Here is a 26981-nt window from a genome sequence, read left to right as displayed (position 1 = left end):
CTATAAAGTTGAGGCACAAGTGGTTAAGGGTGAACTTGATCAGTTCTGGCAGCTGGTTCTTGGACGTGTCCTGGTGGTAAAGGCTGATCACCTCCCGCTGGATATTTTGGTGCATCTCCAACTTTGTGTTCCCCAGCTGTAAAACATGAATAAAACCATTTGTAACTTCACAATTAAATTGGCCCCAAATGTGAAAAGTCTCTAAAGGAAAGTTTCTAGTGTAGGGACATTCAAACAAAACCTTCTACTTTTAGGGTTGTAAGTGGAATCAAGAATTTTGTATGTGACTAACAATGAAATCAGATTGAGATTACCCAATAGACTGCATTATTATAATATTCAGAGTTTCCTCTTAGATTACTAGTTGTTTCTGTTTTCTGTGAAATGTTTTTACTTATGTAACACATTGGTTCTTTGGAGATTGTTCTTTCTGAAATATATTATGTGATTACGAAACCTTTAATCCCAATATGGGAACCTTGAAAAAAAAAATTAACAACTTGCTCCTGTATTTTACTCCTCACTGTGTTGACAATACTTACAACATTCTCCCTTTGCCTACTTTTGAGTAATACTAATTTTCATACTTTGCTGAAAATTTCAAAACTTGCAGCTCCTTTTTTGTGATTTTTTTTTTTTTTTTTTTTCCTTCCCCTTAAATTACCCTTAGTAGCTCCAGAAGCTTACAGATTAGAAATACTGTCTACTTGGATCTCCTTAACTCAGTGAATGAGTAGTGACTAGTTCTGGCTAATATAATGAATTCTTATGACACCTGATTAAGTGACTTTCTGGAAAGGTGAAGCTCTCAGAACTGGGAAGTGAGGCTCTCAGAACCAAGGATCATAAACTGAAATTACCCACAGGCAGTTTTGAGGCAAATGAAAGACAAAATTAAATTGGTACTGAAAAGTCATTTCTCTTCACAGAACAGAGAGGCTTAGGGATAGAATTTCAGGGCACTCAACAAGGTGAGCTGTAATCACTGAATATAGCATTTAAGGTTTGAAATCCCACTGTTGGCCCTGCAGGAGCAGTTAAGAGCTTCCAGTATTCAAAAGGCTGCCTGGATATAGTCCAAAGCCTTATGTTTGAGATGAATATCAAGAAGTTCTTGAGCTCTACTGATAATGTTAGCACATGAACATAGAAGCCAATAAAGCCGTATTAGTTTCAACCTTTCCACAGGGGGAGAAAAAGCTAAGTTAGGATGTATGGGAGAGCAGAGCCCCTTTAATGCACAAAAGAAACATGGACAATGTGTTATGGATAAGAAGTGCTAAATATATACCTGACTATTTTGTTGCCACCAGTGAGCAAACACAATGATTTACTATGGCTATCTTCTTCTGAGGGTGTTGAAGCAATTGGTTGTTCATACTACCTAAAACTAACATGTCATGAATACTTTAGAAGAGTTCCATACTTCCCTCTTAAAGACAGTTTAGTGAACCTCTGTAGAGAGATCATTAAAACCACATTATATTAACAGCTTTAACAGAAAAATATAGTTTTAATAACTTTTACATTGAAGATCTTATTTTAAAGTTTGTGTATCTACACGGAAAGATACATACGGGGTTGGAATTTCAGTTCTCCAGCTGGTCCGGCAGGAGGATTTCCTTGCTGTAGCTTCTTTTGTTCCATCTGTTTTACGACCTGGTGAAAAATAATATACCACAGTTGAAAAACTCAAATCTGTCAACTTTCTCTGATGTGACATAAATGAGTACACTTAAAACAGATTTTGCAGTCATTATGTAAAGTCTTTGTTAATGGGTATACTACTGAGTTGAAATGCTTGCATTGTTTCCTATAATCCTGGATACCAGATTATGTTTTGCTGTGGTACCATTAGTTAAGAATTCAGCTGGAACTCATATGAGAAATCAAGGTAAAGAATGCTCCAGAGATGGGGATTGTCATGAGCCATTACATATGTAAGGATACAGATCGGAAAAAAAAAAAAAATAAATTCTGTTCTCATAAGTACCTGCTGAAGCTCTTGTTTCTGAGCCTGAAGCTGATCGTGCTGCCTCTGTAGCTCTTCCTTCTGCTTCTGCAGATCTTCTGCCTTCTTTCTAAGTTCATCTTCCTGCTGAGAAATATGACTTTCAAATTCCTTCAGCTCGTCCTCAGTGAAGAGCTGCTGTTGATCTAGCGTCTGCAAGAAAATATATACAAACATGAATACTTAGGCAGGAATGCATATATATAATTCTATTACTTCCCACTGAAATGATTATTAGCTGAATAGTACAGTTCACGGAACAACCCTCAGAATTTTCATCAAAATACCCAGACATGACACTGTAAAGGGTTAGAACACTCACTGTTTCTCTGCAAAATTCTACTACAGATATAGAGGTAGGAGAAAAAAATTCCTCTTGCTTCCAGCTGAGTTCTTATCTTCCGTTTAAAGCAATTAATAAACAAAATGCCCATTTTCTGTTTGAAAAGCATGTGGGAAAAGCTCTTCTAGAATCCACACGGTGGCGCAAGACCTTGTCTGTTTGCGTGAGGACCATAAAGATTACATCTGCATTACATTAGTCTGTTACCTTTTGTACATTAAATTTAGCTAAGGTGCTTAATCACACGCATACCAAAACAGAACTGGACAAAAGCAAAGGTCAGAGACATGCCATTTGGTTTCCTGGTTAAGAGTGATGGTAATAGTACCGTATGTTGCACTTGGAACACATTCTCATTACCTCCCAGCTATCTGGCTCCAAAAATTCTTTTTTCTCTGTAGCTCGCAGGAACTCTTCCAAAGTCACTAGCCGGTCCTTGTTGACGTCAACCTATTTGAAGCAAAAAATTAAACTCAACCTAAAGGATGGGTTTTGGTGGAGCTAATGTTTAATTTCATTATGCAAATATCTTCAAATATAATAATTTTATTTTTAAACTGTCCCATTTTCAAGGAAGTGCCTGCAGCATCTTCGGAAAACTTTTCTCGCAAGCTCATATAGCTTAAGAAAAATGGAAATAAAAAGTAAATCCTCACATTTTAGTTCAAAATTCATTGTCTTTATTGGAAACATTATTTGTGGTTACAGCCCCAACACTAATAGTGACATGCATGATTTTTTTTGAGAAAAATGTTTTGTAGCTTTCTGGTAATAATTTTGTAACTGTGAGTCAGAGTACTCTCCACTCTTGGATAGGAAGATTTTAAAACATCAAAAAAATCCCAACTGAATTTTGTCAGAATCCTTTAAGGGGAAGGGAGAAAATGCTTCCCTTTACGACTAATAGAAGACCAGGCTTGCTCCATTCCTCAAGCTTAAGGAATATAGTTGAATACAGAAAAGATACAAGCGAAAAACATGGTGGTTCAAAACATGCTCTTCTCTTTCCTCTGTCTCCTGAGCTGAAAACCAATCAGACCCAGTAAAGGTATTCACTGTTGTAGGTGATACCTTGAGCTCTGAGCCCTCTTCTGAAGTGACAACGGTGAGCTACAGGAAAGAAGACATTGCTCTACTCCCTCTTCTCACACCTAAATCTTACCCATTTGCCAAGTGCAAAAGCACATTTAGAGTCTTCCCTGTTGGACACAAAATTCACAGGGAATTTCTATTGAGTCTCAGTATCTGCAAAAGATGGAGGCTACAGCACAATTCCTTCTCTGGAACTTCTTAAATAAAAACTAGTCAGCAGGCATTTGCATCAGAATATGGGGACAGGGGCTTGAGAATTGTAACTTTATGTGAATTCACAGCACAAACAGCATTCAGTGTGACAGGCTGTCCCTTTCTGCTGTACTTGGACAATGCTTCATGTTAGGAGGACTGTATTTCTTGAACATAGAAGGAAATCAGCAGCTCTACTGAACATCAATCCCCACCTCATTCATTACATGTTCTCTCATTCTCAGCCTTTCTTCTTCCATCTCAACCATGTCATCCTCTTCATTTTTGGGATCATAAACTTTTTCTAGCTGAAATTCAAAATTAGCAAACGTTAGTTTGGAGAAAGAGCTGCTCATTCAACCAACAGACCATATTTGGAACAGTAGCATGAGATGTTGCTAAAAATATGAGATCACCATTTTTCCAATAGAGTGTGTGTGTGTAATTCTCCTCTTTTAGCATAGTATTTAAGCAACAAGTGAGCCTTTCATAACTAAGAATAAAGTTTTCAGTTAATTCATGTGGTCTCTTGTAATTCAGTGCTGTGGACATTACAGTAAAATTGACTTCAGCATGCACAGTCTGATCCTACATTTGATTCAAAGCAGGCAGAGTTTCCATGTGGTTTGTGGAACAGGACAGAGTAGCTTTTTTACCAGAGCATGCAGCTGACCCTGTAAGCATTCAGGATATCACAAGGCAAACTGAGTGCTTAATTTAATGGTCCACTTCTCTTCTTGCAGTGTCTTTCTGGTGAGTTTATGCTTATTTGCTTCTACTTAGCTTTCTCAGTCATTTAGCTTCGCTTGCTTACCCGTAAGTAATTTTAAGGCCCCAGACTATTTGTTTTTAAACTACAAAGCTTCAAAATGGTAGGACATATCTGTCAAAAAAGACTACCATATATCTTCGTTGTATTAGAGGGGATTATGGCAAAGTATTGTTAGAAATCTGTATTTGTAAATTTAATTTCTTCAAAAAATTACAGTAGTTTGAATTTATAAGCTTCTATATACACTGTATAGCACATCTCCTCCCTGACTCATGAAATCTAGACAAAATTGTAAGACTAGGTATTCACAGCCATAATACTGGATCTCTGAATGGGAAGTTTAGGGGTTTTTTTCTGCTGTACCAAAACAGAACCTACTGGAAAAATGAAGACCAAGGCCCTTCATTTACTCATTGATTCTGCAATTCCCATCACTGTAGAATTTCATTGCATTGCTATCATTACCTCTCTGGGAGGCAAAGAAGGACTAAAATTTGCATTTTCACAGGCAAGGCTTAAAGACACTAAGAGCCTGTCTACTTTATCAGATACACATGTGCTCCAAACTAGCTAGACAGAAAATATGGGAAATTTCTGTCGCCACTTCCACAATGTCCTGTCTTTGAGCCAATTTGCACAAGTGTGACCCTTTTTCTCTCAACAAGTCTTATAACTTTACATTAGAATGAGCACAGCTACCCAGCTTCAGAACCTCTACCAGGCTGCATCTAGCCACAGCAAGAGTGCAGTGCTCTGCATTGCAATTTATACAGGTATAGCTATCCTGCAGATTAATTATAAAATCTCAAACAAGCCTGTGGCAGAGAAATACATGAGCACTAGATCTCTGGTGTCTGAGTCCTATGCTTCAACTACTTTATTTTCCCTGCTGATATGTTTTTACACTTTTGTAGAAATATTAAAGATGCACAAAACTTGGCATGAATGCTCTAATTTGTAGTCCAAAGCCCTCAAATATGCTTGGAAAAAATACAGACATCCCTGTAACCATTTACTGAAATAAGCTAAGTTTCTGAACTTTTTTTTTACCTCTTTAGTAAATAGGGCTTCTAATTCTTGCTCATCCAGGAAACCATCATTATTGACATCTACAAAAAGAAGTGTTGAAAATACAAGTTGAGTATGTACAGAAAGTAATACATTTAATGGTTCTCCATGAGTTAAGTAAGTATCAGCATACACATTTCATGTGAATTAGAAACCTCATTTAACAAGATGCTGGTTACATAGGTCATTTTTTCTGCTTAGGTTTTTATCAGGCATTGGCTGAACTGTTTTGCCATTTTTCATTGGTTGGTTGGACAAGTCTGGAGCAATCTCCCTACTTCTTAGATTAGCAAACTGAAATAACAGGATTGCACACAGTGCAGTTGCCAAAAAATATTACCGAGAACAAGTTGTCCCAATTTAACAACTAAATTTGTAAATAGATTCAGGAGTAGCAAAAATCTGTAAAAAAACTTTGTTAAGCAACAGTATGACTCTCCAAAAAACCTAAAGAATTATATGACAATCTATATAAATATGCAGCGCTTGAGAAGCGATCACTGTAAAATGACTTTACATGACAAATGCAAAGAGGAGAATACTTGATAACTAATGATCTATCTTTTATCCTACATTTTTACTCTGAATATTGTTATACTACCTCTGAAAATGAAAGAGAATGTCTACTTCAAATGAGTGTTATTATGCAATATTTTTGTTTAATTGCTTCAAAGTTTTTTATATACTAAGCTCTAAGGCAAAAGGTTATTTCAGCTATTTCTGTTTTGGTAAGATTTGCACAAAAAAGCTACCAAAAATTTTCAGAAAATTATCTTTCAAGATCTCTTTCTAGAAGGAAAACATAAGGTTTAATAACTATGATATATGGTTATATATTTTATAAACCAAGATAAAAGTTCAGACTCAAGCTAGAAAACTTTTCTTCAGTTATGTTATCATCTTTGTGATTAGTCAAATTCTATGTACTGTTCAACCCTTCACAGCCCAGTGCCAGGCAGGATCTGCTTAAGGGTACTTTATTATGAAGCATTTAACAATGTTGGAATATAATGTTACACATTTATATAATCACATTTAAAGCAAAATGCCCATTGAGATGCATCCTCATCTCTGCTACTATTGTATTGTTTCTACCTGCACACTGCTCAGAAATACAGAGGCAGGACTGGGGGGGGCATTTTGGTTTTTGTTTTATTAAGGGAATCTTGCAGCTTCTGAAGAGGCTTGGCACGTCTATGACCACTCCAAAGATAAGGGGTGTCTGGCCCTTATCTGCAGAGATGATGAGAAAGCAGATTGTCCCACACACACCTCTGAGGATTTATTCCTAGTATGTAGTGTGTAAGCAAAGTTATAGTTATGGACAGCCCTCTAAGTACCCATACTTCTCTGAGATATCACTGCTGGTTATTGGCTGTATGATTTCATGAGTAGTTAAACAAAACTCTGTTTTCGACTTTTAAACCCCATTTAAAACTTTGCAGTAAACTTACAAACAATAACATAAATATTTTGTCCTCTGTACTCTTCAGATTCATCCAAATTGCTTGAGGTGTAAGACTTCATCCTAGCATAAGACAAACTTGCCCTCAGCAGAAGGTAACAGAAAGTCACTTCACTTGTTCATTAAATTAAACTAAACCTCTTACCGTGTAATTTGAAAAATGTTTTGGGGTCAAATTCATTAGGATCTAGTCCATCTGCTTCTTCCCACACCTCTTTCAGTTGATCTTTGCTTCCCTATAGATTGGTTACAAAGAAAAACTCTTCAAAAAATTAAGTAAAGTATTAAATAAAGGTAATTTTTCTGCATTACCTTTGCATTACAGTTTCTCTGCAAGGCTTTATTTTCTGATTAGTCATTTTGCAAATGGAATCAATGGAATTTTCTTTAATTCCCTTTTGGTCAGGTCTAATACTTTCATTAGACAGAAAGGCCCAGGGAAAGAGCGAGTGTCGAGGAATTGCATTATTCTGTGGAAAGGAACACCTGTAATAACCAATCATGACCACACAGACTCATCTAGAAACAGTAGCTGAAGGGAGTTAAATAAGTTTGCCTTTTCTAGAGCAAAAAGTGCTGTGACGCAGTTTCTTGCAAGGCCAGGCATACCATGAAGGCATGGTTTTGAATAACATTCTGGCTTCTTCCCCACCAGTTTTAGCTTCTTTGTAAATAATAATTCTGCCAATAAATAGCATACTTGTACAGAAAAAATGGGTGTATATATAGTGGGTTTTGTAATGCTCTTAACACTGTTTCCACACTCTGCTCCCATGTCAATAAGAAGAGGCAAATGCTGAGAACAAACAAGAACATACCCTTCTCTTCATTAGCTTTATCTCTCTGGAAAGGAAAGCTTTGACCTAATCACATAAGAACAGACTGTGGCCTTACAGGGTGGTGAACTTTAGGGTGATCTCCATGTTTTTTCTTCATCTCCTCAAATTTGGATTCTTCTCGTTGCCTCTTTTCTTCATCCAGTGTTTTTAAATACTCTCTCCTCTCATGTTCTTTCATCATCTCATATTTCTTAAACTCCTCATGGCGGGTCTTATCATAGTTTTCCAGGTCACTTGTAGCCTAAAAATATAGATATATGTAGATATATGATTATGCCACATGATTATGTTAACAGATATGACACTAAAAACACTGTATCGTTCAGATCTGTGGGCGAGGCTGGCCATATTGCCATTCTCCTTTTAAACATGAGGTAGACTAGTTGTGAGTTTCCTTTCACGTGACAGTGATGCAAAAATGTCCCCCCTTACTTCATTATTTTCACAGAAATTAATTTGCAAGGGTTCAACTGTTGGACAATTTTTGCAACTACATAGGATTGTAAGCAGGCATCAAGGTGTCCTTTCTCATCAATTAATAATAAATTAACTCAAGTTAAGTATGTCCTATACTAATTAAGCACAACTTCAAATAGTGCCATTAACTCCTTGTTTATTTCAGAATAAGAACATTTGCAGCTTCTCCTACAGTTTAATGAAAAAAGTGCCTTCATTAATAATGGGAGTTAGTTTGCAGTAGCCTAATACAGATTAAATCAAAAAACCCAATTATATGAAGAGAAAGGGTGTGAGGGTAGAGTTTCTGACAAGTACTTGTATAGAGTTTAGAGATGTATCACTTTCAGACAGCTCAAGGTATTAAAGGATGTTTTGGTAGTGCTTTTCTAAGTAACATGTTCATACTTGATATAGTCTCTCCATTATTTACATTTTAATTTTCAGATTCACTGTACTTTTTCAAAAACAATTCCAAAGCAAGGACCCCCTAAAATGCCCATTACACTCTGTCAATATCTCAGCTGAGAAATGAGAAGGCAAGAAAAGGAATATAATAACAGAAAGAATTGCCTCGCTGAGGATATGCTTCTCCTAGCCAACCAGAATTTCCCCAGAAGTCATGCTCAGAAATGGCAAGAAACTTTAATATCTATATAAAAAATAAGTTTACAGAAAATTGAGATAAAATTTTCCAAGGGTAAAAAAGATGCACAAAAATTACAGAAAGCTTAAAATATACCTTATCTTTCAATTTATTTTAAAAATATAAAAACTGTCAAATTCTCATATCAGACAAGCAGTCCCCTCTAAAGCATATCTGAGATTAAAGTCTTTTTTCCCCTTTCAGCAGTTGAAAAAAGCCATGCCATGCTTAGCTCAACTGCATCCCCTTAATAAACACTCACTGAAAAACCCCCCCACACCTGTCAGATACTGAATCTGCTAAATAGACATTGAATGCCATGCCCAGCATATGCAATTTCTAATATTGGTATCTTAAATTCTACTCTGCTGTGGTTTTTCAGCAAAATCAAATGGCTAGTTTAGGGATGACTATTTATGTCATTCTGTGAGAAACTTAAATAATTTAGAAATAGAAATCAGAAAATACTCTTGGGAAAAATGTACCCCTATCAAAACTGTATTTAATTTAAATTTATACATGCCTCCCAGAAAGGCTTTTATTCCCAAAGTTGTTTGTACTGGCACATGAATGCAAGTCCTGTTAAGATGCCACCCCAAAATTTATGGGCTCTTTAGCATAATGCACACTGACAACAGTTTTCAAGTGTGCAATGGAGACAATTGACTTTTCTCTGAAAAGGAAAACTGTGTGTAATTTATAAAAAAAAAAAGTGGTATATATAAAAGGATTCACCTTTAACCGAGAAAAAATGCATAATAATTAATACCAAAAAACCCCATAGTAGTTTATATCTAGCACTCACTGCTTTTATCAACATGTCTAAGTCTTTAGGTTCGAACGTGTCCGGATTCTGATGGTTCAGGTGCTCAAACTGTTTAAGGAGAGCCTGATGGTCTAAGCCAGTGTCTGAAAGAACAAGGCACAAATGTAAAACATTAAAATAAGTTTGAAATCAAGTGAGATCAGGAAGTTTGAAGCTTTCATATGGGAGCTTGTGCCTTGTAAGCACCTGAGGCTCCCTGAGGACTAGATAATTTTTTCACTGTTGGAGGAAACTATAGCAACACTTCTAAAGTTGTTTTTCTTGGAGATCGGCAAACTTGACAGCAATTTGCACTATATTCTTTCTGATGTGTCAGTGTTGCATTGCACACAATAATTTAACACGCTAAGGCTTATGTTTCAGCAAATAAATGCACAATCAATTCGAGCTTCACAAACTAAGAAAAACATTTTATTCTCTTTTATATAAATGAGGTATTGAAGTTATGTGCAGTATCAAAGCTAACAACTTGCATCTTTTTCCTGAACTGGGAGAAGTCTGACTCTTCTATTGCCCTATACATTTTGCAAATGACTTATATCTGGCCAAAGATGTACGTACAATGTGGTCTAAAATTGTATCAAATCAGATAAGCAGATATTCAAATTTCATTTGTGTGAAATGCAAAGTACAAGACAATGGAGAGTCAGGTCCTGTGTCTAAAAACTGCAAACATTTCTCTCTTCCTTATGACAGGAACTATACCCAACAATATCGATACACAATGCACTAACAACAAAACACATTTCTACAACAGGCTTTTCTAGTTGATACCGTGGTTTCTGACTGCTAATGCCAGATAATAATGCTGTCTTAAGCAGCATACATTTTGATATGTCATGCATAACAATTTTGACAAGCTTTTACTAGATGGCTTAGCAAAGAATATTTTATTTGTTTAAAAAAAAATTGGAAAGTACAATTCTGAACATGTTATTCTTTGGTAAACTACCTGTCTTACACTCAATGCTGTGTTTGTATTATCACAAAACAGCGAACACTGTCTGGGGCAGATTTCAACCATCATTCCTCCCTGGTGAGATCATAATTGCTGTTGAAATATATGCGCCTTACCCTGTTTTTGAAACATTTTTTAGAAGTGTAATAATAGACTTTAAAAAAACAACAAACAAAAAACAAAAACACAGAGAAAAAAAAAACACATCAACAAAAAAAAACAGCCCCCAAACCCATTTTCCTCCATTCGTTATATTTATGGGAAAAGACTCATTCTATTTGACAGTATTTACTTGCCACATTACTGTATTATCTGAGACCCAACCCCTAACATTCTTCTGTCCTGTACCGATCAGTCTAGTAGGATCTTGGTGCAAATGTTTAAAACCACACCTGGATCAGGAGTGAATATATGCAGAATATAATCTCAAATCTGTTTGGTTTTTTTTTTTTTAAAACCTGATCCATCTGAGAGGGAAGAAAACAGGGGGGGTTGTGTGGTTTGTTTTTTTTTTTAGATCAGATAGAAAGTTAAGATATTAAGTGATGTTACAGGGAAAAGAGAACAAGGAAAAGGAAATCAAACAGCTCTGCCTCCTCTTACTATAGAATGCTCTTTTGTACGTGTTTCAAGATGTTGCATAGGTGTACAGATGCAGCTGCATTTTATAGAATATCTGGCCATACTTCTTGTATGTGATGTGAAGTATTCGCTGGCAGGGCTGATTATAAACTTTACAAAATGTTTTTCCACTGCCGATGTTTTCACATCTCAGTAGTCATCTGAATATTGTGAACTGTAATAATCTGTTCTTGTTCTTTCCCAAATGTAAGATCTCACACTTCTACTGTAACAGATCTGTCTCTTGGGGGGAATTACTTTTCTAAAGCATGCTCTGTTAGTTACTCTTGGTTTATGGAAGCAGAGAGGGCTAGAAGTAATCAGTCCATTAAGCTATTAAAAAATTTCAAAATACACAAAATTACTATGTACACAATCAGGTATCGTTAGCTGCTATCAACTAGCTCACTGTGAGTGTCACCATGATGTCACTGGACTGCTTGCCTGCAACAGGAGCGTCAGACTGGTCTCTTGGCAGCTAAAGAGCTGCCTGAGGAAGGTGAACGTGGGGTCTGGCAGGTATATGAGGCAATGCACTGACTCCTGTGGAGGGGCTACCGCTGGTCTGCACTGTCTAGCTACCAGTGGACCGTACTCTCTGGACTAGAACTTCCATTAAAAGAAAGCAAAGGACAGGAAAGTGATCTGATGCCCTCAGCCAACTCTATATTATTATTCATTAATTATACTATGGTAGCACCTAAAGACTTCATTAGAAAGGTACTACACTGTAAATATCTTTTTTCCCAAATTAATCTGATGCTTTCCTGACTCTAGTAACATCCCCATAAACACATATTTGCACATGCATATTTCTTCAGTCTACTTGCCACCTCTAAACTTGGCTTAGCCTAGAAGACAGATCCTTATTCTTGGGAGTATTTTAAATTGACACATTACCTAGTCAATTCAGTGGGATCCCTCCCCATAACTTGCAAATGTTTTTAACAATAAAATAATCTGCATAGGCAAATTAAGCCCTTTTTATTAGACCTTCTTTGTGAAAAACAGCATTTCAGAAACAAGATCATGCAGTCCATCATTAGGATCTTTGTTTATGAACAAATAATTATCTTCAAAAAAAAACACTAATAAGAAATTTACGGAATTAGTTCTAAATGCAAACTTTAAAAATTATTCGGTAATAAGAAATAAAAAGGGATAGCACCATTTCCCACACAAACATACAGCAATCAGAATCATTAGAAACCTGTATACTTTGTTCATGAAAAGAAAGTGCCTGAGTTTGAATTATCTCATTAGCAATTAAATGCTACAGAGAATTTTTTTCACTCCAAATGTTTTTCTTTATTCAGGAGCTTAAAACTGCCCTCAAAATAAGAAAAATAATCTTATTTTTCAGCTGAAATGTTTAATGTTTGTTATAATTCTGTACTAACAATTGAAATGTTTAGTGTTGGCTAGAAATCTGTACCATAACTCTAATTGGTGGAAAGGGGGCTTAAAAAAAGAAGGAAAACTTTTGTGTTAACCGACTGTAAAAAAAAAAAAAATTCATTTTCTACCTTGAAAGACATGAAATGCTATGTCATGCTGTATTCTTAAACATAGTCCTACTATGTTACTAGTTCTCAGTGGGTAATCTATAAATTGATGAACTACAAAAATTAAAAAAGAGGTTGAAAAATATTAGAAGTATCTGAAAAATCCACTGCCAGAATCAAGTTTAGTTACTTATAAAATACAAATGGCTTTTCTCTTCTTCTGTTTCCTATAAAGATGGGTCTTTACTGGCCCTAGGCCAGCTCAGAAAGGACACTCACTTTCAGCTTAGTCGTTATTGTTGACAACAAACAAAGCATAACTGATGGATTTTGGGCACCTCTCCACACAATCCCATCTGTTAACGCACCTAGTTAAATTTTGTATTCTTACCTTGAACAGAATCCATTTTAGCTTTAATTAACATTCTTAATCTTGCCACCTCTTGTCTTTTTAGTTCATCCAGCCGTGTTCTCACATGGTGGCTTACTAAATCAAGCTCTCTGCTTAGTTTTCCACTCTGTCAAAAAACAAAAGTTATGTATAAAAACTAGAAGAAAGTAGCCTTTAGGATTCCCATTAGACATGAGCTGCAAGGCAGCAGACTAGTGGTTGTCTTTGGCAATACTGTAGCCCACATTGTAAGAATCTAAAAATTTTTTCAAAAGCAGATTCAAATTTTTTTAAGCCTGTGATTATAGAAACAGAGAGGAATCCTAAAAGCTTTCCGAAGAGAATTTCTAAGTATGTTGCTCCTCCAAAGAGCAAAAGCATGATCTTGAAGCAGTAATACCTAATAATGTTTAAGAAGTGACAAATTTCTTGATCAAATGTTCTCAAATTAGTTCAAAAGAACAGTGAGATGCACACAAAGTGCTGGGTTCTTCATCCACTTGATGATGGCTGTAAGACTTGAAAGAAGGTACAAGCACAGCAACAGCCACCAATGTGTATTGCAAGAATATTTATCAGGATCTGGAAATGGATAGTAACGTTCAAGGGTTACACTAGATGTAGCACAGAAGAAAAAGGAGCCAAAAGCTGCCAACGGCAACATGAGGGATTAAAGAAAAAAGGCAGGATCTCCTCTCTATCACTCTAGACTGTTTTCTACCTGTTCCTTGCTGAATTTCTAGCTCATAAAGGGGAATGCAGAACAGCCACCACCTAGAGCCAGGAACTAAAGTAGAAAAGACAAGAATGTGGTGAGGATTTGCAGAGAGTGCTATGTGGATTGTCAGAAAAGAAAGGACAGCAGCAGAGAAAGCAGAGGTCTATTTTTTTCCTATATACACTGACTTTACCTCTAGCACAACTCCTCAATTTCCCCAGACTTTAAAATCTGACTTTCTTGTAATTCTTTTCCATGTTGTCATATTCATTTGTGACATACTATCTTAACCTCAGAAGGCACATGTACCTCTATGTTCAAAACAGTGTTCCAAATTACCCAGCAGGCAACAGTGAGAGAGCTACGGCTGCAGCTGTTTTGCTGTACATTTACCTACCTGTATGGAGTCTGAAACTGGCTTTTTAGTAGATAGGCAGAAACTATGCATTCAAGTATATGTTGTTGTTGGGTTTTTTTTTATGCTATGGGATATTCTTTAATGAACAGAAGTTCAAGTGTCTCTTGACTAAATACAAACATCTAGTAAGAGTTAAATACCTAAGTAAATAAAAATGAGAGCAAATTTAAGCTCACAAAAATGGAGAGGAGTACAAAGAAAGAAAAGGAAGAAAGAATTCAAGATACATGGCTCATGATTATGGATTTAGTTAACCTTAATTTAACTCTCTCTCTCTTTTGTTTTTTTTTTTGGTTTTTTTTGTACCTACCTTTATTTCCTCTATGTCAGCAGTCTGGAGTTTCTCTCTGAAATGTTTATCTGTTTCCAAGACATCTATTACTTGCCTGAGATATTCATCATAATAAAGTCCTGTATCCTTCAAACAAAGAATGTGAAATTGAGAAAAGAATACACTACCAAACATTTTGTTTTGTTTAAATACAATTATTAAACTGGAACTCAAATCTCAGCGCCACAGGCATTATACTCTCTTACATATCTTTTGTTTTTCTGATTTGCATCATTGCCCTATAACAACTTATGATTCGTTTGTTTCAGCAACTGACAAGGAAGAGGGGAAAAGTGTTCATGAATCCATGTCATACACAAGCATCTGTCATGTTAATATAGTTGTTTGTTTTGTTTTGTTTTTTTAAACAGTGCAATTCATTTATTACTGTTGTATTTGAAACACTGAACTGAATCATTGAGTGGAATTTCCTAAGCCACCACGCAATCGCTTGAAAGAAGTCTCTGTGGAACAGTAAGCAGTTCTTCCTATTGTAAGCTGGGGAATTCCTCCCATGTGCCACCTCACCTTTAGCAGCTCATGGGAAAAAAATAAAAGAGAACAAATTTAAATGGAACCTCACCATAGTGGATGGTAGACCGTATGACAATACTGGCTAATATTAGTTTCCTTCCTGCACGTAACTCCAGTAAAGAACATCTAAATTTCAGGAAGGGAGTTTGCTAGAGCCAGATTACTAACAATTAGGAAAAAATACTTAATTAGATAAATTTCATTACACTTACTGGATTTTCTACCTTCTCTCCTTCTACGTGGCCTTCTGCTTTGACTTTTGTCTTATCTATGTCTATAGGTACAGCTTCCAAGGCCATTAGGAGACATGTCATCAGCAAAATACACTGTTGGGGCAGGACAGATAGCCACTTCATCTGAAATGAGACCAAGTCACAAAAACTAACATAAATGATGTTATCATACTGTAATAATTAGAAATTTTGACATTCTTATATAGGTACCTGTAATAACCCACTTCCCACATGTTCTACTGCTCTCAAGGAACACTAAATCTCAAAGAATTAAACTGTAATTACAGCGTCAGTGCCAGTTTCCTGACTACATGCTCTGGTACTCAACAGTGAAGCATTACTTTTGCTGGATTAAGCTGCCTCTTTACTAAGGCAATAAATGTAGATAACGGTACGTACTTAATATTAAGCATTGTTGACACCCTTTATTCATATAAGTATTATGTAAAAGAAAGCACTCATTAAGAAAAAAATGAGAAATGCATACAAGCTGTGCAGAGATATTCTTTCTTTTGTTGGGGATGAGGGAATAGCTGGAGATAAAAATATGTCCACCTATCCATCTTTTGGTTTATATGTCAAAGGCTCAAGAATGACAAGTATTCTCTGAAACTTTTTTCTTAATCACATCTTCAGCAAAAAGAGCCTAAATGGACTCTGCTCAGTTATAGCAAATACCTGTTACTTTCATATAAAAAAGACCAACATCTGATCATTACCAGATGGGATAGCAGGAGCTATTGTTGTTGCCATGTTGAGCACATTAGATTCAATGTCAGCACTACTGTCAGATCTACAACAGCAAGTCTGATTAGCTTTGCCTAGGTCATTCCTTTAAAATAAGCGAACGCACGAACAAAAAAATACTTCCAATACTTCAGATGTTTTTAATTACAGAATATTGACATACAAATCACAGAATCACAGAATCACAGAATGTTAGGGATTGGAAGGGACCTCGAAAGATCATCTAGTCCAATCCCCCTGCTGGAGCAGGATTGCCTAGACCATATCACACAGGAACGTGTCCAGGCAGGTTTTGAATGTCTCCAGAGAAGGAGACTCCACAACCTCTCTGGGCAGCCTGTTCCAGTGTTCAGTCACCCTCACTGTAAAGAAGTTTTTCCTCATATTTATGTGGAACCTCCTGTGTTCCAGCTTGCACCCATTGCCCCTTGTCCTGTCAAGGGATGGCACTGAGAAGAGCCTGGCTCCATCCTCATGACACTTGCCCTTTACATATTTATAAACATTAATGAGGTCACCCCTCAGTCTCCTCTTCTCTAAGCTAAAGAGACCCAGCTCCCTCAGCCTCTCCTCATAAGGGAGATGTTCCACTCCCTTAATCATCTTCGTGGCTCTGCGCTGGACTCTCTCTAGCAGTTCCCTGTCCTTCTTGAACTGAGGGGCCCAGAACTGGACACAATATTCCAGATGTGGCCTCACCAGGGCAGAGTAGAGGGGGAGGAGAACCTCTCTCGACCTGCTGACCACACCCCTTCTAATACACCCCAGGATGCCATTGGCCTTCTTGGCCACAAGGGCACACTGCTGGCTCATGGTCATCCTGCTATGCTGTGCCTAGGTTTGCAATTTCAACAGGATTTAATCACAGGAAATGATAATACCTAACAAATGCTAGGTTTTCAAATCTCCTAATCTTGATGTAGATGCCAAGACTGAATATTTTTGAGTATTAACTGGATGACTTCTATAAACCAAATCCCAGAAGTTTCCCTTCTTGTCCTAATGCTGGATCTTAAGGCCAGGCTAGGTTACTTGGGCAGATCAACAATGCAGCTGGGAAGTCCTGAGCTAGAGCTATCAGTTGAGTTTGTATCTGTTTGTGGCACAGCTCATTTTATGTATCAGTGGCATGGATAACATTAATAAGTCTATATGTGATGCAGGTCATCAGTTCTTTTAGCTGGCAGACAACGATCACCCTACTGTCACTTAATTTTTTTCTGTCTTGCATGGACAAGATCACCTAATTTTGTCCTTGTTTTTCCAAAAGCAGATTGCCATGTCTGGTGTTAGAGTCATTCTCTGAACACTGTTGCCTGTTATTTTATCCTTACCAAGGCATTTTGATATACCTGTCAACATACAAACACAGCTAGATCACCATGTAGGCTTGAATACAACAAATGGAAAGTGGAAATAGCTTAACCTATGCAGCAGGTTGGATAGAAATAGAAAACAGTGTTTCTGTAACAGACTATCTATAACATGACCAGCCCTCATCATATTTATAATTCAATATGCTTCCTCAGGAGCATAACGACACCTCTGCTCCATAAGAGCAAAGGGCCCTCTAGCCCTGGGTCCTATCTGCAGTGACAGGTGCTTAGGGAAGGACATGAGAACAGAGTGATACTCACTGCCACTTCTAGGTTGCCTCAACCAGAGATTTTGGCCTTTCTTACGTTCAGGTTGTACCTTTTCTTTACTTTGATGGATTTTTATTTCAGTACTTAATTCAATCGACTTTTGACCCATTAAAAGTTTGTATCATCTGTAACACCCTATGTTACAGATGTAACAAGTAGTTCCACAGAAAACACATGTTGTTTGAACCATCTCTCCTCTGAATCTGTCATTCATTTACTTCATCCAATGACCCCCTAAGTTCTTGTACTGGAAAAGATGTAAACAATTTATTCTTAATTACCATTTCCATATTATAGCTCTCCAACAGTGATCATACACCAGTCCTAGGTTAATGGTTGGACTTGATGATCTTAAAGGTCCTTTCCAACCAAAACGATTCTATGATTCTAGCCTAAACAGTGCTAGCTTACCTACTGATTCCTTTTACAGAAGCTTTTCCAGATCTTTGACCATGCTTGTTAGCCTTTCCTGAATCTTTTCCAGTCCTTTAATATCCCATTTGAAATAGAAGAACCTTGGGAGGCCTAGGCTATGCTACAGGTTTTATCAGAGCATTGTTTCTTTACATGAAAGGTTTATAAATTCTATAGGTAGGACTGAGAATATTTGCAAGATGGTGGTTCACTTCCAAAGCAGATTGAGATATGTTGTGAGGAAGCCCTTGTGCTTTCCTTTTCAGATGAAAGAAACAGCAAATAAAGTAAAAGTAAGGCAAACACTTAATTCAGTATCTGTCAACTAAGTGTATTTTAAAAATTAATAAGAGAGAACTGAACCTCAAAATCTACTTTGAAAGATTCTGGACAAACAGCCCAAGCAAGAACTTCTCTAAACACAGAGCATCACAGTCAAAAAAATGTACAAGTAAAACAAAAATCCACCTTGCTGAAATTCTAGCAGAGTATGAATGGGGGCAGTCTAGTAAACTGGTAAGTGAAAGGCTTTAAGTATGCAATGGATATGAAACAAAACTAATAAAAAACTAAAGACTTATAAAGTATATGAGTATAATAACTATACTCTCACTATTTTTAGAAAAGTTATTTTTTTAAAACATTATGTATATTTGAAGTATTCATTTAAAGAAACTGTAGCTTCTGATAATGCTAAAAATATGGACCCCTGATAGATGGATAAATATTTTCCTGACCAAAATATTTTCATATACACTGTAGTTATATAAGCTGTGTAAACAGTGTTTTTTAAAATCATATGTGGCTATTATTTGAGCATGCTCATTTCATGAAAGACCAACAGGTCGTGTAGTGAGATGAACCATGGCAGAGAAGCCAGAAACTCAAGTGCTAGCCATAGTTACAGCATTGATTCATTCTTCGCCTATGGCAAGTACTAAAGCCAACACTTTCAAAAATGACACCTGGTCTTTTAAAGACATAAATAATCTTTTTAAAGCTGCTGATCTACAACTTCTAGTAACATGAATAATTGTGGAGATGGGGATTGTCAGTTTAGGCTCAAGGGAGGCACACTGTTAAATTTTTAGGACTTTTTCCCTTGCTACTTAGGAAAACTGATACATAAAATATCCATGCCGAACTGAAACAACTGAGGTATAAGCAAACATGTTGGTCTGCCAAACTTTATATGAGGGAGCCCTAATCTCCAGCAGATTTGGGATGAACAACTGGAGCCATATCATCTTAAACTACCTCTGCAGTAGTCAGCAAAGCTGATCTATCAAAGCCCTAACCAAACTAAGTGCCATTGGGTCTGCTGACTTTCTGCAGGATTTGTGCTCGTGGGCAATTTGGGTTCCCTTGGAAATACCAACCTTTGCAATTACACGCTGTCATACATAAGGGGAAGGACTGGATATATCACAATATGTTCTTCACATCTATTTGATGTAATAAGCTGCTCTAAAAAGAAGGCTATGTACTGCCCATCAGGCAGTTTTGTTTCAGGTTGAGCATAGGGCGTTTTCATTGTAACCCTTTTGATAAAACAGGCCAAAAAATCCACAAGTACCAGGAAGAATTAAAAGCAGAGAAGAACAAAATAAATAACCAAAAAATATTTCTATCATTGCAGCTGACTTTGTGGACTACAATGCTTAACACAGGACTTCCAGCAGAATTTTGAGGAACCCAACTGTTTACACAATCTGTGCTCTAACAAGTAAGCTGGAAATATATTTATTAGAATAAAAAATAATTACCTAGTGAAGACAGAGTTACTGTATTTAGGTATCTATTAGTCCAAGACTATACTAATTAAAATTTCCTTAATAAAAGCAGGTGACAAAGACATGCATCACCTTTTAGAGTTTGAGAGTCCCAACTGAGTCACTGAGCACATTCTGCTCTGACACATTAGATAGAAAACTGGGCCCATTGCAAATTCTAACATTAATCAGCTGCAAGAAAAAACTCAGCATGATTCTCAAATTCAGCAACTAGCGGGAAGGGTGATAAGCGGCAGGATGAGAGCAAAACTGTGGTTTCAGTTTTGGTTTCACTAAACACTTTACTATGAAGAGTTCATCCCACTCTCAGCCTGTTACCAGCTACATTCAACAGTTCCTGACTTTTGAGAAACCCATTCCTGGATGCCTATTCCTTCACAGGCATTTTAGGGTGAATCTATGTGTCCAACCCAGGAATGTGGTTTCTTCTGTAAGGACTAGGAGCCACCAAGTCAACAGACAATCACAGTGCTGCAGAAGAAGGGAAATATCAATTTTGTCATTGTCATCAGTGGTACATCATGCACAGCATACAGCCTCGTGCCCTGCCATGGGTGCATCGCTTCAGCCTGTTATTATTACTATTCTTCCTACTGCTGTATAGTTTAATAGAAATATAAATTGTCATGAATCTGCCCAGCTGACTGGTTACTTTCTTGAAGACAGATGGACAGAGCTAATGTTACAATTGTCATCTGGAAATTAAGTGATTTTAGTCAAAGACATGTAGGTGAAAAGGTAGCACAACTCTAATCTGCTGGTATCAGAAATCAATCGCATCTTTCCTAGATGGATAAACAAACATTTCTACTTGTAATACATAAATAGAACTAATCATAGAAGTAGTGCTCCAGAACTGAAATATACTGTAGTTTATAAACAAAGTCAATATCCTAAGCTTTCAGGAAAAAAGAAAAATAAAAACCTCTCTGAGTATAAAGTATTTTTAAAAAAAACAGAGCAAGAGCCAAAAGAATGAGATAGTCAGCAGAAAATAGAGCCACCAATGTACTTGCATGAACAGAAAAATACAATTGAAATAAAAAGAAGCAGGCTGTCTGCCAGCAACCTTGATCTTGATCCCACTAAAGTTAATCACAAATTCCTATCAACTTCAGTGGAACAGGATCAGACATTCGAACTATAAAGAGTTATGGGCTTTGAAAGGTAAGTACAAAATGCAGCTTCTAAGGTTTGTTCTAGCAACATTAACACAAGCAGATACATGGCATTTACACACCTATTTTACACAACTGCCAGGTGTCTATAATATAAACCTGAAAATTTACTTTTCATTAACTTAACCCCTGTTGCTCAGAAAACAGCATAATTCTGGTACCCGTGTCTCCATCGCCTTCCTAGTAAAGCCCAAATATTTTTTAAAGAAGTTAACACCCAATGTCAAATTTTCTAAAACTGAGATAGGCAAAAACATATAGTGATATCAGTGTATACTGCGTAGTGTCTGCACATGTAGAAGCTCAGCAGATTATTACGAAGCAAGACAGCACAACGCTGTAAATGTCACATCGCACGTTTTCACTTGCCAAACCCATGCGTACCATGATGGGCAATGTAAACATAAATCCAGACTTACAGAATACACAAATAAGCCTACTTATTAATAAAATTTCATGCACCTGCTGTATCTGATATGGAAGTAATTAAACATGTGTGAGATACAGTGCAGACAGCAGGATGATAGCAATATTCTCTATAGTCATGACTGTACTGTGACTTCCTATTTTAATGCTGTACATTGGAGAAGTGAACAATCTTCATATGCAGTGCTGCATTTTAAAAAAACAGGAAAGAGATAAAATAGATCTACTGATCTTCATCTTTCTAAGAATATTCTAACCTCAGTACTAGAATGAGAATATTACAAATATTGTATCTGAACTATGTAAAGTACTCCTTCAGCAGTTTGAGCTAGCCATCTAGCATCTTGAATCTGTTTTCATGTCTCTGAAACAGTGATATACCTGTCCATATATCACAGTTTAAATAGAGAATGTTCAATTCCATGCATTTTTCCATTTCTTCAAAAATTATTTGCAAAGATATAAGTTGATTAGCTCATAAAATCTTTTAAAAAATACATTAAATGTTTGAAATTAGGCAGAAACAGATTAGCCTTCTGCCATATTTTCTGTTTGGAAACACCTGAAATATCAGTGTTAGTTCGTCCCTGCTCTTTCAAGAGGACTTGCTGCACAGACTCTGTAAGCTATCATACCTTAATCAATGATGAAAGTCAATGAATCTATAGTTAATGTGTCTTTTTCACAATGTTAGTCCATGAGTTAAACTGGTATTAGCACAGCTAAAATGTGGCAACAATTTTGAGAAGGAAGTGCAAAAACCTGTTTCAGCTCAAGATGCTAAGCTAAACCTCTGGTTGTGATGAAGATGTCTTTTCACTAGGTCACCAATCCTCTAGACACAATTTCTCATTGAAGACATAAACAGAAAACGACGTGAAAAGGGAAATGGCTACAATCTGCAACAGTTTTCCCTTTACAGGTTATCCTTCAAAATAAAGAAACACCTGCATACTTTTCTTCCCGAATGAGAATTCATCCTTTTAAAAGTTAATACGTAAGCATTATTTTCCCTCTCTCCTCTTTCAGTAAATGTCCCACCCACGCAAGCAGCAACAGTTTTCATTTCATTATCCTTCAAGTGTTTTTTCTCTCCTGTCAAGTTGTCCATTAACCCCATGATTCAGATGTTGCTTCTTTTTTTCTATCCAATGTCTAACAGGTTTCAACCTGGATATGCTGTCCTAATCTTTTGTTAGAGTACATCTCACTCAGTTCTCTGCACCAGGAGACATTCGTTATTTTTTCAAGAAGAATTTTAATACTGTATGTAAACATAGTTTTATATAAAACAGTATTATTTAAGTACATAAAGGCAGTAGAATCCTTTCTTCTCCTCCTGTTCACTTTGCTTAAATTCTTTTCTCTTGACTTGTATTTGTTACATTTTTCTCACTGCACTTTATCTGCTTCGTTCTCTTTACAGTTAAAAGTTGGCTGATATAACAGTTTCTTTTTTCAGCTTCTCAGAAAAGACAGCATGCCTCAACTGTGTGTAGTACAACATTTGCTGACAGAACCTTTTTTTTAAAAAAAATTCACTTCAGCTGTTTTATTAAATGAGTTACCCAAGTGCTGGGGGATACTATATGGCAACATAAATTATGAATGCTCAAGTGGGAAAGAAGCAAGTCCTATTTACAACACAACTTTATGTCCAGAAATAAAGACGGCATAGAAGCAAAACATACGGCTGCTGCTACATGTGCTTAGCCCTGTCATAGCAAACTTTGAAAACTGTTTTTTCTTCTTGTTCCAATGTTAATGGTTCATTATTTTAAAACCTCTGTGCACACACACAAACACACATATATATGTATAATACTACCTGCCTACAAGGAACTTCCCTATCATCATTTCAGAAAAATAAATATCGGTGTCTACAAAGCTCTCCTACTAACTGAAGAACGCTGAACAATTTGCCTCGTTTTTAAAAAGAACTTGCATGATTTTATCAATTCTTTCCAATAAAGTTGGCAACAGAAAAAGATTTATGAAGCCAATACTCAAGCAAAAACTTGTATTGAATTCAATGCATACTTAATAAAACTCTTACCAACTTCAAAAGCAAATTTATAAAAAAAAGAAACACTACAAAGCTAGCTTCCTGTACTACAAATTCAGTTCCCACACAGAACAAAATACAACAGCACACCTGGAATATCACAAATTCATTTTGTATAAATACAAACAGCAGTTTTGTCAGTGCTGGCATAAGAAGAAACCTTGTTTCCAATATGCTACTACATGCAACCAAAGTACTTGCTCAAACGCTAATCTCAAATCAAAAAGTATTTCAAGTATTCTACTAATATGCATTTTGCTCTAGTTAACAACCAATGATGATGCTAAAGTAAACCTGGAATGCCCCAGGACTTCATTCCCCTTTGGAAAGAAAATACAAAAGTAGCTAACAAGAATAAATCGAGATGTAATGATATGGAACCAGATTTAAAAATATTTAGGCACTTAATAGCTGCCTAATGAGATTTATTTCCATAATTTGCTAATTCCCATTGATTTCTACTTGCTTAGGAATGCAAATATGCATAAACGTCCCACTCTTGTTTTATAAAGAATATAAAGCATGAGAAATGCAATCATGAAAAGGGTCCTGAATTGTTATTCATTATTTCCTGAATTATCTATGATGAAGAATAACATTTACAACTGAATATGATTAAAATGGTTCTAATAATAAAATGCAGTTTCTTTCATTGTTCCAACTGTCAAATCTTGCATAGTACGTAAGAGCAAAAACTCTTGAAAAATTTTGCCTCTGGTTTCATTCGATTTGGCTTAAGTACCTGGCCATGCTTTTAGCTACATACAAAAATATCCCTATCCAGAAGGCTTGTGTCTGCTATGTATCTAACAGGAACTTCACAGAGATCTCTTCTGCTTACTGAGCAATCAAACAGACAAGAGTACAATACCTCACTAGATAAACATCTTTGTTGCACAGGACTTCAAATCAAGGCAACACTGATATCGGTTTTTAACTTAACAGTAAATGATTTTATCTTTCTTTTGTAAAGTGCATTTGTTTAGTCAGTATATCACTAGAAGTATGAGTCAATATTTTCACACCTCTGACATTTGAGTCAATATAATAATATTTTACATTTTTTTATTATCTCAGAGAACTACTGCTCTCCCCTTTCATGATTACAATTTCAGTTATATACGTGTCACTTGGGGGCAGCTTTTGACAGAAAACCTTAAACTTTCGGTTCATACAAGCCAAGTTTATGTTCAGCAGCACTACCATTACTACACAGCCAAGTTAGAGAAACTTCTCCTTAGTCTTACTAAAAAATAATTATTTTTGTTGCTGTTGCTTAGTTTTCGTTTGCTTGATGGGGTTTTCTGAATATAATTTCAGATACCAAATAGTGGTATCTCAAGCTGTATTATAGCATCAAGTCACAAGGAAATTTACATCAGATGCCTGTATTAGATGTCTTTGCATTCAATAGCTAATGGAAGTTTTAAGCAGACCCAATGGGCAATATTAATTTATAATTTTGTTTCCCCCTTTTTTTAATGTTAATTATCTTGGTTAGAAGTGAATGAGATTCACATTGTTCGACTACAACACAATTTGTTTATTATTTTTCTTATTCTAAAATAAAATACTGCCACTGTCCGGAAGATTACAGTAGCGAGTAAAAGGGAAAACACATAATCACAGTTAGTAGGTACTGTATGTAGTCAAGTTAATAATTTGCGGCCCATGGTGGATGTTGTACTGTGACTGTACAAGATCATTGTGTAGCAAATGACAGTAAGAGATGTAAGTGGATCTTAAGTGGTCACAGAAATGTGCGCTTCTCCCATAAACCTTTCATGAGTCTGAAGCATACGCTCACAAAAGTTACAACAAAACCTGGTTTCAAACAATTTTTGAGTAGCTCTTCATCTCCTATCCAGTCTTTAGAGTAGGAATCTTTCCCGTGCTGCTTTCTTTAGTTGAGAGGGACAGTCACTTCAGAATTTGGGGTAGAACTCCACCAATGCTGAGTCAACTACAGGATGCTTCTTTGGAGTGGGAGAAAACAAGATGACAAACAAAACCCAAAGGAAACGTCCACTTTCAACTTGATACCATGCTGTACTCGTGCATCATCGTTGTTACTGTGATGGTCTAATTTTGAAAATTATTTTGAACATTATTTTTCCACAGCAAATACAACTCAAACAACAGGCTGACTAAAAAGTGTTGCCAAACGTGAACTCTTTTGAGAAGTACAGCCATGTTCATTTCAGGAAAAAAGTTACCTCTCTACAACCATGTTTCAACTTTTTCCTCTTTTTGGAATATTTTCTGAGTACAGCTGCTAGCCTGACACTAGAGCATTTTACCTGGCTCCTCCAGTGGTACTATAGTAAGCATAATGCTGAAAAGCTACACGCTTTCTAGTGAAACCAACCTAGTTTCCCGAAGAAAGTAGCCGAAGTTTTTCCTGCGGTTGTGCAATTACCCGCCAGTGAAGCTTTGGCTGCGGCTGCCCGATATGCATTAATTTCTCCCGGTGCTTTAAAGCCAACCGCTCACGCGTCCACCAGCGGGGCTGCTCAAGTGTTACTTCCTGAAGCGCCGCTGACTCCGGCGGCCGGCGCCCGCGCACACAGGCCGGAGGGATGGAGGGAAGGGAGCGCAGGGAGGCTCCTTCCCGGCGGGCGGCGGGACGCTCTCGGCCAAACTTCAGCTGCTCCCCTCTCCCGCCACCTCCACCCCCCCACATGCGAGAAAGCCCCTCGCCCCGGCGGGCTGCTCTCGCCCGCCCGCCTCGCGGCACCGCACCGTTCCCCCGCGCATCACCGTTATTTCGTGTTTTCACCCTGACAGGAGGGACGGCGGTTAAAGTCCCGCCAGGGAGAGCGCGGCACCCCCCACACGCAGCGGCCAACGGCTCTCCCTGACAGGAGCTGCCCCGCTGCGAGGCCTCCGCGCCCGCGAGGCCCCTCCTGCTGGCCCCCCTCCGCCACCGAGGGGGTCACCGCCATCCCGGAGGCGGCCTGGGACGGGCGGTGCTACCTTTCGGTCCTTCTGCGGCGGGAGAGGAGCCGCTGCTTCTTAAGGGCGAGGTGGCTCGTGCGCGCGGGGATGCAGGGGGCGTCCTCCTGAGGATCTGCGGGGCTCGGCACCGCGGCGAGGCCCGGCGCGGTACAGTTGCGGCGCGGTACGGTTCCGGTGCGGTGCGGTAGAGCGCTGCGCTGCGCTGCGCGGCGAGGTGCAGGGCAGCGCGACAGCCCAACGGCACTCCACCAGCCCCGGCTCCCGTTGCCATGGAGACAGATCCCGCCCCTCGAGGCGCAGGGATTGGACGGTCCTGACCCCCGCCCGGGCGTCGC

The 26981-nt window shown here is 37.5% G+C and overlaps 1 protein-coding gene across 2 annotated transcripts; it reads right to left on the bottom strand.

The window, feature by feature from the left end:
- Nucleotides 1-26910, bottom strand: NUCB2 (nucleobindin 2). Of its 2 annotated transcripts, none has more exons than XM_068398910.1 (13): nt 26665-26910; nt 15399-15542; nt 14632-14739; nt 13186-13312; nt 9690-9793; nt 7838-8023; nt 7089-7179; nt 5461-5519; nt 3854-3946; nt 2715-2804; nt 1994-2164; nt 1578-1659; nt 1-136 (listed from the first exon to the last, which is right to left on the bottom strand). In XM_068398910.1, the coding sequence occupies exons 2-13, from the start codon at nt 15540-15542 to the stop codon at nt 24-26; spliced, it is 1368 nt and encodes a 455-aa protein (XP_068255011.1). In that variant the 5' UTR covers nt 26665-26910; the 3' UTR covers nt 1-23. The 2 variants fall into 2 exon arrangements, with proteins under 2 accessions (XP_068255011.1, XP_068255012.1); XM_068398911.1 differs by having other exon boundaries at nt 15411-15542.
- Between the last annotated feature and the right edge of the window lie 71 nt (nt 26911-26981).

Source organism: Nyctibius grandis, chromosome 4 (assembly GCF_013368605.1).
Source record: "Nyctibius grandis isolate bNycGra1 chromosome 4, bNycGra1.pri, whole genome shotgun sequence".
Classification (NCBI taxonomy): Eukaryota; Metazoa; Chordata; class Aves; order Nyctibiiformes; family Nyctibiidae; genus Nyctibius; species Nyctibius grandis.
The sequence above is the reverse complement of the archived record's forward strand: the minus strand, read 5'-3'. Positions and strand labels throughout refer to the sequence as shown.